We start from the raw sequence: 15,523 nt of genomic DNA, 5'->3' as shown, positions 1-15,523 counted from the left end.
CCTGATGGTTGATTAGGCTTGATCGCAAAATAAAGGCTTTGTCGCATGCATCACATTTGTAGGGCTGCCCTCGAATATGAATTCTTTGATGTTTTAGAAGCTTGGAATTACGGGAAAAAGCCTTGTTACACTTACTACAATGGTAACGCTTCTCTCCAGTATGGATTACTTGATGGCTCCTGAGGCTTGAACACACCCTAAAGGCTTTGCCACACACATTACATTTGTATGGTTTCTCTCCAGTATGAATTCTCTGATGAGTTTCAAGGTTTGATTTTCTATTAAAAACCTTGCCACACTCATTACATTTGTAAGGTTTCTCTCCAGTATGAATTTTCCGATGAGTTGCAAGGTTCGAACTCTGACTGAAGTCCTTGCCACATGTATCACATTTGTATGGCCTCTCTCCTGTATGGACTACCCGATGTTTAGTGAGGTGTGAGACATGAGTAAAGGTTTTGTCACAGTCATTACACCTGTAAGGTTTTTCCTTATGTACTTTATGGTCTTTTGTCAGTATTGAAGAATGGATAAAATCATTTCCATACATGTTAGAAGTGTTGGTTTGGATATTAGGAGGAATTCTTTGGAGAGCTGAAATTGAGGAACTATTGTTGATAACCTTTTCAACTTGATTACATTCAAAAATTTTCCTTTCCATTCGAAATATCTGCAATTCATCCTGAAAGCTTAATGCAAGTTTATTTTCAGTTGGTTTGTTTCCTGCATTGCTTCTACCACATTGATCTTTTCTATCGGTGAACTTTTCATCATGGGTTACAAGCACTCCTTTGTAATTTCTTTCATCATCTCTCCACTGACACTCAAACTCAAGCATATTGCCTCGGATTTCCCTTAAGTAAAAATCTTTGACTCCATGGCTTTCATGTCTTCCCAAAATCACTGTTTGGAATGTATCTGTTGAGTTAGTGTTCTCCTTTGGTTGTAATTTCTTGATAATATGTATGGGAGAGATATCTACAAAATACAAAAAATCATAGGTATATTATTAATCATAATTCATAAATATTTTATGTTGAAAACATATTATACCAAAAATAACACTTACACTGAAGGTAGTTATGAAACTTCCCAACCACGATCTTCAAATTTTGAAGAAATAGGATTCTTTAATAAAGAAGGTGTGATCACATGAAATTCAAATTGACTTTAGGGTAGCCTCATTTCAAACACTGTATGACAAAAACACTCAGGTTGTGTAAACTTAAGTTAGCTCTTAAAAAATGGCTAATCCCACGACCATGAACCCAAAACATATACATATTGACTGTAACTGAAGAGAAACATATTAGACATATTTTCCACATGCTTATTATACATAATCTGTATACAGTATATACATCATTACTGTATATAAATTTAATACTTAAAATAAGTAATGTAATGGTAAATAATCCAAAACAAGCTTTCTAACAAGTAACCTAAATAAATGGCAGTTTAGAATTGCAAAACAAATACAGCACTGGGAAAATAAAGAATTTAATAAGGGTATTTAAAAAATGAAATATTTTCCTGAATTACCTGTTATAAAAGTATCAATTCCCATGAAAAATAGGCATTTTATAACATTAACAAGTAAATGTCAGTTATATTGCATAATATGTTCTAAAAGACCATCAACTGTAAATCACAATAAAAATTAATAAACACACTATTCTAGTAACCCTTTCTATTCTAGTAAAGTAACCCTTTACTATTGTAGTAAAACAACGAGTAATAAGTAACCATGTTGTACAACATTATATTCTATGGAATTCTAAACACTCTTCCTAAGAAGAGAATTTTACCTTGGAAAGGGCACACAATATGAAAACTGTAAAAGGTATTGACATAACTGACTTCTAAAATATCAGGTCAGGAAAATATATAACATTATGGGAAAGATGGAATGCAAAAGGAGAAGGGGGTGGCAGAGGATGAGATGGTTAGATAGCATCACTGACTCAGTGGACATGAATTTGAGCAAACTCCAGAAGATCATGAAAGACAGAGGAGGCTGGCGTGCTACAGTTCATGGGGTCACAAAGAGTTGGACATGACTTTGCGAATGAACAACAAAAGAACAGAAACTGAAGAAAGAAGCCAAAAGTCACATGATTTCATGATTGCCATTATATAATAACCAAGCAGAGCAATTTCTTATCTATGCAGTGCCCTTTAATTCTCCAGCTTATTGTCCTCAGATGTGTAATATGAAGTATGTGCTTAAGATATATATTAACTAAGGTCACAGACTGCATTGTTGAGAACAAACTGTAAAATAAAAGCATATAAAATATAATGCACACAAAGGGATATGGCATAACAAAACATGAAAAAGTAGATATATCTCATTAAACAACAGTAACTTAAGAGTTTTTCTATAAAATGTGCAACATTATTACATATAAGCTATCTAACAGTACTTATTTGTTTTAAAAGCCTGAGGCAAACTACCATTATTTTTCAAATGAGGGCACAAGACTTCGAAGGCTATGTACATAACCCCGAATTACAAAGAAAGTGAGAGAAGCAGGAGTGTGATGCTGGGAGTCCCTGGTGGTCTAGTGTCTAGGATTTGGCACTGTCACTGCTATGGCCTGGGTTTGATTCCTGGTCAGGGAACTGAGTTCCCACAAGCTCTGAGGTGTGGCAAAAATAAAAAACTTTAAAAATGAAAAATAAGTAAAAAAGACTCTTTTCAATACACATGCACCCCTATGTTCACAGCAGCGCTATTTATAGTAGCCAAACATGGAAACAATCTAAATGACCATCAACAGATGAATGGATAAAGATGTTGTGTGTCTACACATATAAATACACACACACACACACACACACACACACACACTGGAATATTACTCATCCATAAAAAAGAATGAAATAGTGCCATTTGCAGCACCATGGATGGACCTAGAGATTATCATACAAAGCGAAATAAGTCAGAAGGAGAAAGACAAATATCATATGATATCACTTGTATGTCGAAATGCAGCACAAATGAACTTATCTATGAAACAGAAACAGACTCAGAGACATACAGAAGAGACTTCTGGTGGCCAAGTGTGCATGCATAGGGACAGGTTGGGAGTTTGCAAATAGCAGATGCAAGCTATTATATATAGGACAGATAAACAACAAGGTCCTACTGTACAGCACAGGGAACTATATTCAATATCCTGTGATAAACACAATAAAAAAAAAAGAATGTATACATATGTATAACTGAATTTACCTTGCTTTACATCAGAAGACAATACAACATTGTATATCAACTATACTTCAATTAAAAGAAAAAAATCTCGGGGTGGGGGGCAACTTTCCGTCACCAAATAACCCCACTCCATAGGGAGAGTCCCTAGAAGTTGTCTATCCCCTAAAAGTGTTATCACAGCAAAAAAAATATAGGATAAAATCTCAGATCGTAGGAATGTGTATTTCAAAGGCAATCATCAGAGGCAACTTAAGACAACAGGAAATCAGGAAAAGTCTACATTCCCAGACCAGGTAGAGCAGTGGAAGAGTGATGAAAATACAAGACAGGAGCGGGGATCCTGCAGGATCTTGAGATGTGTGCTCTCCTCACAGACACTGAGTTAAGAATCTCAAAGGCCGACATATGCTCCCCATGTAGGACCTAGGATCAAAGAGAAGATCTGTCTACTGTCTTTACAGTTCTCCTAAGTAACAATTCCAGAAGGAAGGGCTGAGGGATCTGAGCAGGCAGACGGGGCTTGAGACAGCTCTGAGCAGGTTCTGGGGTGAGAGATGGAATCAGAGAGCACCAGTGGTTTCCTACCTGTTGACTACATCTTCCTAGAACAGTAGGGATGGAACTAGGACAGGTGCTGAGTGTGGTGCTACAGAGCAGTTCAGCTCTTACTTGCAGGGACCAAGAACTGAGCAGCCAATGAAAGCACATGCAGAAGTGGAGACGCAGGGGCAATAGACCCCTCTGAAAGAGCCCTCCCACGTTCCTCAAAGTCAGGCGACAAAGCTGACACGAGTCAAATGACAGGCTGTTGTAGGTCATACAAAGACCTTGCCTTTGTCTCTGTCGGATCTGTGGCACCACTGGAGGGCGAGATACATTTTACATACTAAAGAACAGAGTGAAAAGATGGGGAGAACAACAATTTCCTCTGAGAGTTTACCAAAAAATAAACTCTTTTTCCACAGAACTCTTCCACTTGGGGAGAGATTCCCTGAAACTATTAATGGTGTGGTTTCTTCGCTGTTCATCTGAGATCTGACCTGTGTCTACACCTGGTACTTTCCACCCCTTTAGTCGTTTTTTTCTTTCTTTTTATTTTTTGCTATTTTCACTTCCCTCTCCAGGGTTCAGTGCTCTCTTTTCTTTACTCCAAAACGGAGATAAGAATATTCAGGTCAGAAACAGAAATTATTGCTAATTGCAAGAAAGAAACATCACATGATTATTTTGTTTCCAGAACCCCAGCTCTTTGTTCAGCTGAGGAGTGAGGACATTATGGGGGGGGTTGTGGAAAACCCTTCAATCCACAGCTTGCCGCCTCCTGAATGCACAGGGGAATCGCTTCTTAGCCTTTTGGCTAAGATCAAGTGAATGCACAGGGAAGAGTGTAATATGCAGACATCTTGCTTGCAGCAAAAAGGTAAGTGGGACTTCCCTGGTGGCTCAGTGGGTAAGAATCTGCCTGCCAGTGCAGGGGACACAGGTTCAATTTTTCGTTCAGGAAGATCCCACATGCCGCAGAGCCCGTGTACCACAACTGCGGAGCCCCTGCGCCCTAGAGCCCACCTACTGCAGCAAGAGAAGTCACAATGAGAAGCCCAAGCACCGCAACTGGTGAGGAGCCCCTGATCACTGCAACTAAAAAAGACCCAGCACAGCCAAAAAATAATAAATAAATAAAATTTTCAAAACAGGGAAGTGTAGGTTTTAAATTTGCTACAGGCTTTATGCATTTCTAAGCTCTGGACCCACCCTCGAGGTATCAAAACATGGGCAGATCAAATGAGGAAAGGGCAATTTCAAAGTCTTCGTGCCACATTATGAAGCTTTTGGCCTCTGATTCAATAGGGCTTCGAGCTCAGCCAAGCAAGGCAGGGGCTCCCAAAAGGCACGCAAGGGAAAATGTAAAGATACCCAAGGACAGATCCCAACTTGAGAGGGAAGTGATCCTCACCCACAGAGAGCAGGTTCCTGTAGGTCTCCAGCATCACGTCCCGGTACAAAGTCCTCTGCGCAGGGGCCAGGCATTCCCACTCCTCAGGAGTGAATTCAATGGCCACGTCCTCAATGGTCAACTGCTGCTGAAATGAAAACACATATCACCAATGGCGTCATAAGAAGAGCTCTTATCTTCATACAAAATGAGAAGAGGATTGATTCAGTTGAAGTGTGTATTTTGACAGATTCATGTAAAGGTATTTAGAGCAAATTATGCATCTCTAATTGCTTTCTCATAGGAGATTACAATGGCCTCCAGATCAACGTGAATTTCTCATTTTTCTGTATGACACGTGAAATACACAAACAGAAATTCAACACTGGGTCATCTATACAGAGGTGTTAAAGAAAGCTCAGAATCTAAAAACTGTGACGATGATTAACAGCAATGACTACAAGTTTTTGAACACTTTCTGTATGTTATGAATTACTCTAGTAGTAGTAGTGGGAGTAGTAGCAGTCGTTTCTGACTCTTTTGTGATCCCATGAACTGTAGCCCTCCAGGCTCTGTCCTTGGGATTCTCCAGGCAAGAATACTGGGGTGGGTTGCCATTTCCTTCTCCAGGGGATCTTCCTGACCCAAGGATCAAACACAGGTCTGCAGTATTGCAGGCTGATTCTTTACCATCTGAGCTACCACGGAAGCATTACTCTATATACTTTTCATGAATTAACTTGTTGTCAATGTAGTAACTCATCAGAGAAAGATCATTTCCATTTTACAGAGTAGAAAACTGAGTCACAGATGGAATCTAAGGGTAAGAGTCAGTGACTGAGAGAAGGCCCTGGGTGAGTGTGAATGAACAGGAATCAAGCAGGCTACTTCTTGAGTCAGAGATTAGCAAGTGCAAAGAAGGAAGGAGAACAGCAGAGACTAACACAACATTGCAAAGTAGCTGTATTCCAAAAAGAAAAATTAATTAAAAAAGAAAAGAAAGGAGAAACAGAATAATCAACCAAGAATATGAGTTCACCTGAGAAAGAGCCATTCCAGACTCTTCCTTCTTTCACCTTCCTCCTCTTCTGGGCTTCCTCAGGCAACATGAGTCTTCAGAGGTCTATCCTGAAAGTTGAAAACATGCTGTTTAATGCTTAGAGTCAACACACCCCCTTCCTGTGCCCCCACACAGGAAAACCCTCACCGTGTGGAACAGACAGTCCTCTGTTCCCACTGTCTCAGGAGGGACTCAGGACAGGCAACTCCCACACAGAGACCAACATGGGACTTTCCCACACTTTCCCTCGGATCACACTCCCCTCCTGGTGAGGCCTCATGTACACAGCAGCAGGGGGCATGTCCGCTGACCCCACGATCCCCTCAGGTCACACAGCAGGCCCTGGTCCAGCCTCAGGGCAGAGCAACCTTACCCTCAGCCCAGATCTCAGCCCTCAGGATGGAAGGACTCAAGAGTCCTGATGCTCAATGCTAGATGCACCAAGGTCCCTTACATACCATTGAGGCTGAGCCCCATATGGACTTTTCAAAGGGGAATCTCTCTGGTCAGGGCACAAATGTATTTGCAAAATGCCTCATCGATGTAATGTGTAGCCTGGATGAGCACCACTCAGCGGAGGCAAGCACAGCATACCTTGCACCTTTTTCTTTTAAAGTTTTACTAAGGTATAATTGACAAATAAATATCATGTATATTTAAGATGCACAATGTGACATTTGACATATGTATATACACATATACTGTGAAATAACTACCAAAATGAACTTCTGCATTTTTCTCCAAATAGCTGGAAAAATCCTCCCACACATTAGTGCATGACTTACCCAGCTCATAAAAACTAAGTATGCCCACAGCCCAGGGTCACTCTCCCCTTCAGAGACAACCATATTCTGCCTATGGAATGTGTATTTCTCTCAATAAACCCGCTTTATCATTCTTGGGGTTCTCGAGGCAAAGATACTGAAGGAGGCTGCCATTCCCTTCTGCAGTGGACCACGTTTCATGAGCACTCTTCACCATGACCCAGGCATCTTGGGCAGCCCGGCACAGCATGGCTCACTCTACATCTCCCTCTTGAATTCTTTCCTGCAGGAAGCCAGAGACCCTTACTTGGAGACCTACCCCAAGATTTTCCCTGGGACATGACCATTCTCTCGCACCCCCATTCTTCTGCAACAGTACTTCATGGCATTTAATAGGAGAGGAAAATGTAGCTAATTGAGAACACATATTTTAAAGAGGAAAGAACCGAGCGTATAAAAAGGTGTGGGGTGTATGTGAGTCCCCGTCTTTGTGTTTCAGAAAGACAATGCTACCATGTTTGAATGTTGATCAAAGTAATTTTCAAGAAGTAAAAATCCATGATGCCACACAGCCCTGACCCTGAGGGAGGAGCTGGCAACCGGGACACAATTTCAGGGCCAGCAACAGCCAGAGGCAGTTTCAGACTATTCCCAGTCAATTACTAAGGAGACAGCACAGGCCCTGAGGCCGACGGTTGAGGCAGTTCGAGGAGATCTCTTCCCTTTGCTCCCGGAGCTCAGTGGAGAAGACACAGGGTCTTTGAGGAAAACAGATGGGAGAGGTGGAGGTGGACTTTTGAGGAGCTCCACAGGAAAGGTGTGGAGCAGACACACAGGGAATGTGAGGGAGCAGCCAGGAATCTGAAGCGAGACCAGTCATTTTGGGGATGTGTTTTTCTCCAGCTGCGATGAGCCACACGGGGACAAGGGGGCATCTGGAGAGCAGTGGGTGTCGGGGAGAATCCACGTCCACACACCAGGCCTTCGCTTTGGGGCATTTGACTTGCATGACTGTAAGTGACAAGGTGGGTTTGTCTCCATTTTGGGGGGGTGGGGGTGGGGTGTTGCACCAGGCAGCATGCGGGATGTTAGTTCCCTGACCAGGGATCAAACCTGTGCCCCTGAAGTGGAAACACTGAGTCCTAACCACAGGACCACCAGGGAAGTCCCAGGAAGTGCAGAGTCTTAAGCACTTTTAAACACTTAAACACTGCAGAGCCAGGGAAGCCCCCGTTTCCATCATTTACGGAAAATTACTCAGTCATTAAAAAAAAAAAAAGTAATGCTATTTGTAGCAGCACAGATGGACCTAGAGATTCTCACACTGAGTGAAGTAAGTCAGACAGAGAAAGACAAATATTGTATGATATCAATCATATGTGGAATCTTAAAAAAAAGGCTACAAATGAACTTATCTACACAACTGAAATGGAGTTACAGACGTAGAAAATAAGCTTATAATTATCAAAGGGTAAGAGGGGGAGGGATAAACTAGGAGACTGGAACTGACACATACATACTACTATATATAAAATAGATAACAAATTAAACCTTAACTGTTGAGCACAGTCTTCTGTGACGACCTATATGGGAAAAGAATCTAAAAGAGCAGATGTATGTATTTGACAATTCACTTTGCTAACCACCTGAAACTAACACAACACTGAAAATCAATCATACCCCAATAAATATTAAAAAACCAGCCTCCGTTGTGGCTCAGATGATAAAGAATCCACGTGCAATGCAGGAGACCAGGGTTCGATCCCTGGGTTGGGAAGATCCCCTGGAGGAGAGCATGGCAACCCACTCCAGTATTCTTGCCTGAAGAATCCCACAGACAGAGGGGCCTGGTGTGCTACTATCCACAGGGTCACAAAGAGCTGGACATGACTGAGCAACAAAGCACACACACACACAAATTAAAAATATATCATACACTCTTTATGTAGTGAATACGCAAATGAGACGGACACAAAGTTACACTGGTTCCGCTATGCCATCTCTCCATGTTGGGAGACTGATGTGTGCAGAGGTCCTTTGCCCTAGAGGAGTGAGGATGGGCTGAACAGGAACAGCTGAGGATGGTGGAGCCAAGGGTCCTCCATTTAGACAATGCTCCCTGCCCTCCAAAGGTGCAAAGGTCTTGTGCAAGTTCAACTAGGATGGCAGTGAGCTCATCACAGTGGTAGCTGCTCCAGGCTGAGCAAACCCATTCTGGCAATAGGAAAGCCGAAAACTGGGACTTCCTTGGCAGTCCAGTGCTTAGGACTCACCAGCTTTCACTGCTGTGGGCCCCGGTTCGATCCCTGGTAGGGGAACTAAGGAGCCCAAAAGCTGTGCAGTCAAACATAATATAAAACAATCCACAGAAAGAGGAGGAGGCTCTTGGCTGCCTTGACACTTAATTGGAAAAAGGTTCCTGGAATCTAAGGTTTCTCGCTCTGCATTGATATGGTGTGTGTGTGTGTGCTGTGTGCTTAGTCGTGTCCGACTTTTGTGACCCCATAGACTGTAGCCCGCTAGGCTCCTCTGTCCATGGCATTCTCCAGGGCAGAATACTGGAGTGGGTTGCCATTTCCTTCTCCAGGGGATCTTCCCGACCCAGGAATTGAACCCAGGTCTCCTGCATTGCAGGCAGACTCTTTTACCGACTGAGCTACATTGATATTAGCTGAAGAAAAATCACAGCCTGAAATGCTGACTTGACTGGCTTTACTGGGATTGTGCAAACCAACAGTGAGAAGAACAGCAGGCAAGTGATGTCTGACAGAACGGTGGAGGAGAAGCTGAGGCCGTCAGGGCACAAAGAGAGAAAACACTTTACTTCCTCAGGTCATCCAATGGGGACACCACCGTGAGTGCCATTCTAGAGAAGACAATGAAGACATGTGCACAGAGGGTGAGTGGGTGTTGAGTAGAAAGACAAGATCCTTTCTCTAAATGGGGCCCCGATACCTCACCTGCTTCTATTGGGCTAGCTGCTGAGCACTGGTGAGTAGGAACAGAGCTCTTCCTTCACCTCTTTCCTGAGCTTTCCTGCTCTCGCAGGGCTCTGGGTTCCCAAACACCGTCCCCCTTCCTGTTTCCTCCCCAGAACACAGCAGCCCTCCTCCTCAAAGAAATACGCTTATTCCACATATAGTTTAAAACACCTTGCCCCTCCGCACCGCAGCGTGTGTGTGAGTTCCGGGACGGGCAGGCAGAGGCGGCAGAGTGACCACCCCTGGTCTGGCAGTAAGACAACAGCAGCTGGGTCTTCTTGAGGCTGACGTCTCTCCACTGTGACTGCCCCTGATCGGCTGAACAATCTTTCCCTGAGTCACGAGTCCTCGCAGCCCTTTTCCCATTGGTCCCATCCCCAGCAGGCCCTCGCTGATGAGAACGCTCTGCCATGTGAGTCTTAACACCCATCGTTTCCCTTCTGGACTCAAACAAACCTACAGACTTCCCTGGGGTCTGACACACTCCCCAGAAACTGCAGAGCCATCCCCTTACCTGCTACACAACCCCATCAAACATTCCAGGCCCCCATGACTCATGCATTCACGATGGAATGATACTCATGAAGACCACTAGACATGACACCACGTTTTCTTTCACGGTGACCCCAGTCTGAGCACTGTCACCTCCAAAATCTACTAACAAAACAGAGCTTTGGCCAGTGATGCCAATGAGACCCCGACATCTTCCCAGGAAACATACCAAATTCTCCTTTGTGTCTTGCAAAATGCACCTGAAACTTTGCTGCAACCTCCAAATATCCCAAAATACCAAAGATAACCCACAAAATGACCTCTGAGATGTTCTCTGTAACTACACTATGGGTGGCACAATGATTTCTGCCCCCCCACAAAGACCCCACACTTTGCTGGTGGCTCAGTGGTAAAGAAGTCACCTGTCAGTGCAAGAGATGTGGGTTCGATCCCTGGGTTGGGAAGATCCCCTGAAGAAGGATATAGCAACCCAGTCCAGTAATTTTGTCTGGGAAATCCCATGGACAGAGGAGCCTGGTGGGCTACAGTCTATGGGGTCACAAGAGTCAGATATGAGTTAGGGACTAAACCAGCACCAAAAGACCCCACAAAATCCACGGTTTGGAGTGAGTGCTGTGGGGCACCTCCTGAATCCACCCCCTGTCCCCCCAGGGCCAAGGCAGCCATCCTCCTGCTCCCAGAGCTCCCTGTGGGTTCCTCTCAGGCTTTGGTTAACAATACAAGATAACATTCCTTTTCCTAATTCTACTTCCTCATTCCTCTTCAGGTATGATCATGGCTTTCCCTATGAAACCCATGCCTGAAAATCTCAACCTCAAAAAACAAAACCAACAACTCAATCTCAGCCTCTGCGTCCCAGGGAACCTGAGAAAAGACACTATGGCACCAAGGCCAATCCACACAGCCCCATAGCTCCCTGTGAACCCACGTCTAGATGCTCCAGCCAGATGCCCCTTTCCAAAAGTTCCACACACCCCTTGAACCCCAAGCCATGCATGGGACAGGCGCTCACACAGCTCACTGGGCTCCTCTGGAGGCCCACACTTGCTGCCATATCCCTCCTGCAGACCCCTAAAGTCTTTCCTCCACTTTTCCGCAGGTCTTGACATTTCCTCCAGGCTTCCCAAGTGGCACTAGTGGTAACAAATCTGCCTGCCAATGCAGGAGATGCAAGAGATGTGGGTTCGATCCCTGGGTGGGGAAGATCTCTTGGAGAACGAAAAGGCAACCCACTCCAGTATTGTTGCCTGGAAAATTCCATGGACAAAGGAGTCTGGTGGGCTACAGTCTGTGGGGCTGCAAAACACTGGGACATGACTAAGTGACTGAGCACACACACAGCTCAGGCACACATGAACAAATCAGGCTAAAAGGCACCCATATGCAGAGGCACTACAACAGGTGTGGACAGTGCTGCAAACAGCAGGACACTGGGCATTCATTACGGAGATCAAGAAGTAGGCCCTGCCTGGAAACCTCACCAGCAACTAGGGACACAATGGAGTCTAGTTTTAAAGGCGTTTGAGGGTTGGCTGGATTGTGTTTGGTGAGGAAGTCATGGAGAGAGAAAGACAGAGAAAGACAGCCCCACTCTCACTGTCTCCTGTCCTCCCCACTCAGAGAAAACTGCAAGGTATCCCAGCTCCGAGGGGTGGGCCCTCCTTCATGCCCATCCCCATGCTCCTAAGCTTCTCTGCATCCTTAGCAAAGTGTAGTCAGTATCCCTGACTCTGAGCAGATGAACTGCTGCAAGGCAAGGCTCCCATCCAAGATGGCAGCTCACCCCAGAAGCACACAATTTGAAAGACTGGGGGGCTATAGTAGAGCAGAGACACAGTGGAATGAACACAGGGACACCTCAGGACACTGCATGGGGGACACTGGTTCTGTGGGGCTAAGCCTTAGTGCATATAATTTTGCTCTTATTTTGAGTAAATAAGTAGTCATAGCAGGTTTAGTTCAAGTTGAAATTTCCACAACAAATATGGGAACTAACCTCATCACCTGCCCAAGCTCCTCGTTCTTCCCTGAGGAGTATTCCACCCAACTCCAGTCCCCAGCATCGAAATCTTCCCAAAGGGAAGTGTCACAGGTGTCCTGGAAAGAAGATGGAGACCAGGCACCCTCCAATGGAGGGGAAACAGGAAAGACCCAAGATAATCAATGAAGAAGAGCATTTCTGATAGAGGAGACTGATGTGGGAGCAGTAAAACCTGGGTCATGAGACAGAGAACAGCAGGTGAAGGAAACTTCAGAAGATGAGCAGGAGAAGGTGGGGAGACAGCTCTGGCCAAGACCTGAAGGAGGAGAAAGGGCCAGAGCAGCAATGCTTTAGAGACAAAGAGTCAAGCAGGAGGTGAGATCTGAGACAGAAAAGGTGTTGATGTTTGGGAGCAGAGAAAAGGTGAATGTGACCAGGGCAGAGGGAACTTTGAGAAAAGGGTTAGCTCCCAGGACTCGACTGGAGACATCTGCTTAGGAGCTCATGGCTCATGTTGCAATAGATCACGTAAAAGCAAAGAAAATGGAGTATCAGACTAACTAGGTGAAATCAGCTTCCAGCTCTTAAAATAAAAGACCATGGACATCTTTACCCAATATCCATTGGGAGACAGTCTAAAATTCTTTACTAGTTACCAAAGAATATTTCCAATATATAAGATAAAAGAAGAAAGTCACAGGTTTTCTCTAAACCAGAAACAAATTTAAAAGGGAAACAATTTGTAATTAAAAAAAAACCCAAAAAACCCAAAACCCTACAAAGGGACGTCCATGGTGGTCCAGTGGCTAAGACTTGGAGCTCCCAATTCAGGGAGCCTGGATTCAATCCCTGGTGGGGGAATTAGATCTCATGTGCTGCAACTAAGAGTTCACATACCGCAACGAAGACCAGGCACAACCAAATATATATACACTCACACACATATATACATCCTACACACACATGTATATCTGACACAATTTTGTAATATATGTATACATATATACATATACACACATATATACATATCTAGATACATGTGTGTGTGTGTGTGTATATATATACATATATATACACTCTGTGGGGTCTCTGGGTCCTGGTGTGCACAAGGTTTTGTTTGAGCCCTCCAAGCATCTCTGGTGGGTATGGCATTTGATTCTCAATGTGATTTCGCCCCTCCTACCATCTTGCTGGGGCTTCTCCTTTGCTCTTGGATGTGCAGTATCTCTTTTTGGTGGGATCCAACATTCTCCTGTCGATGGTTGTTCAGCAGCGAGTTGTAATTATGGAGTTCTCAAAGGAGAAAATGAGTGCACGTCCTTCTACTCTGCCGTCTTTAAGCGGTTTTGTATAGGAACCTGGAATGTTAGGTCCATGAATCAAAGTAAATTGGAAGTGGTCAAACAGGATGTGGCAAGACATTTTAGGAATCAGTGAACTCAAATGGACTGGAACAGGCAAATTTAATTCAGGTGACCATTATATCTACTACTGTGGGCAAGAATCCCTTAGAAGAAATGGAGTAGCCCTCATAGTCAACAAAAGAATCCAAAATGCAGTACTTGGGTACAATATCAAAAATGACAGAATGACCTTGGTTCGTTTCCAGGGCAAACCATTCAATATCACAGTAATTCAAGTCTATGCCCCAATCAGTAATGCTGAAGAAGCTAAAACTGAATGGTTCTATGAAGACCTACAAGACCTTCTAGAACTAACACCCAAAAACGATGTTCTTTTCATCATAGGGGACTGAAATGCAAAAGTAGGAAGTCAAGAGATACCTGGAGTAATAGGCAAATTTGGCCTTGGAGTACAGAATGAAGCAGGGCAAAGGCTAACAGAGTTTTGCCAAGAGAACGCACTGGTCATAGCAAACACCCTCTTCCAGCAACACAAGAGAAGATTCTACACTGGACATCACCAGATGGTCAACACTGAAATCAGACTGATTATATTCTTTGTAGCCAAAGATGGAGAAGCTCTATACAGTCAGCAAAAACAAGACCAGGAGCTGACTGTGGCTCAGATCATGAACTCCTTATTGCCAAATTCAGACTGAAATTGAAGGAAATAGGGAAAACCACTAGACCATTCAGGTATGACCTAAATCAAATTCCTTATGATTATACAGTGGAAGTGATAAATAGATTCAAGGGACTAGATCTGATAGACAGAGTGTCTGAAGAACTATGGATGGAGGTTCGTGACATTGTACAGGAGGCAGTGTTCAAGACCACCCCCAAGAAAAAGAAATGCAAAAAGGCAAAATGGTTGTCTGAGGAGGCCTTACAAATAGCTGAGAAAAGAAGAGACGCTAAATGAAAAGGAGAAAAAGAAAGATATACCTATTTGAATGCAGAGTTCCAAAGAATAGCAAGGATAGATAAGAAAGCTTTCCTCAGTGATCAATGCAAAGAAATAGAGGAAAACAATAGAATGGGAAAGACTAGAGATCTCTTCAAGAAAATTAGAGATACCAAGGGAACATTTCATGCAAAGATGGGCACAATAAAGGACAGAAATGGTACGGACCTAACAGAAGCAGAAGATATTAAGAGGTGGAAAGAATACAGAAGAACTATACAAAAAAGATCTTCATGACCCAGATAATCACGATGGTGTGATCACTTACCGAGAGTCAGACATCCTGGAATATGAAGTCAAGTGGACCTTAGGAAGCATCACTATGAACAAAGCTAGTGGATGTGATGGAATTCCAGTTGAGTTATTTCCAATCCTAAAAGATGATGCTGTGGAAGTGCTGCACTCAATATGTCAGCAAATTTGGAAAACTCAGCAGTGGCCACAGGACTGGGAAAGGTCAGTTTTCATTCCAATCCCAAAGAAAGGCAATGCCAAAGAAAGTTCAAAATCGCACAACTGCATTCATCTCACATGCTAGCAAAGTAATGCTCAAAATTCTCCAACCCAGGCTTCAACAGTATGTGAACTATGAACTTTCAGATGCTCAAGCTGGATTTAGAAAAGGCAGAGGAACCAGAGGTCAAATTACCAACATCCTTTGGATCATCAACAAGGCAAGAGAATACCAGAAAAACATCTACTTCTGC

At 43.7% G+C, this 15,523-nt stretch overlaps 2 protein-coding genes across 4 annotated transcripts in view; both read right to left on the bottom strand.

The window, feature by feature from the left end:
• Positions 1–5,300, bottom strand: part of LOC122689617 (zinc finger protein 665-like) — a 53,482-nt gene extending 48,182 nt beyond the window's left edge. For all 3 annotated transcript variants that reach the window (XM_043896248.1, XM_043896229.1, XM_043896234.1), the window contains exon 1: positions 5,172–5,300. The gene's annotated coding sequence lies outside the window, so the exon portion shown is untranslated. The remainder of the gene's footprint in view (positions 1–5,171) is intronic.
• Positions 1–15,523, bottom strand: part of LOC122689905 (zinc finger protein 665-like) — a 48,258-nt gene that overhangs the window by 2,481 nt on the left and 30,254 nt on the right. Inside the window, exons 5-6 of the mRNA XM_043896731.1 lie at positions 10,581–10,586; positions 122–490 (exon numbers count right to left, since the gene is read on the bottom strand). Coding sequence (XP_043752666.1) covers positions 122–490; positions 10,581–10,586 — 375 coding nt within the window. The remainder of the gene's footprint in view (positions 1–121; positions 491–10,580; positions 10,587–15,523) is intronic.

Source organism: Cervus elaphus, chromosome 4 (assembly GCF_910594005.1).
Source record: "Cervus elaphus chromosome 4, mCerEla1.1, whole genome shotgun sequence".
NCBI classification, from domain to species: domain Eukaryota; kingdom Metazoa; phylum Chordata; class Mammalia; order Artiodactyla; family Cervidae; genus Cervus; species Cervus elaphus.
The sequence above is the reverse complement of the archived record's forward strand: the minus strand, read 5'-3'. Positions and strand labels throughout refer to the sequence as shown.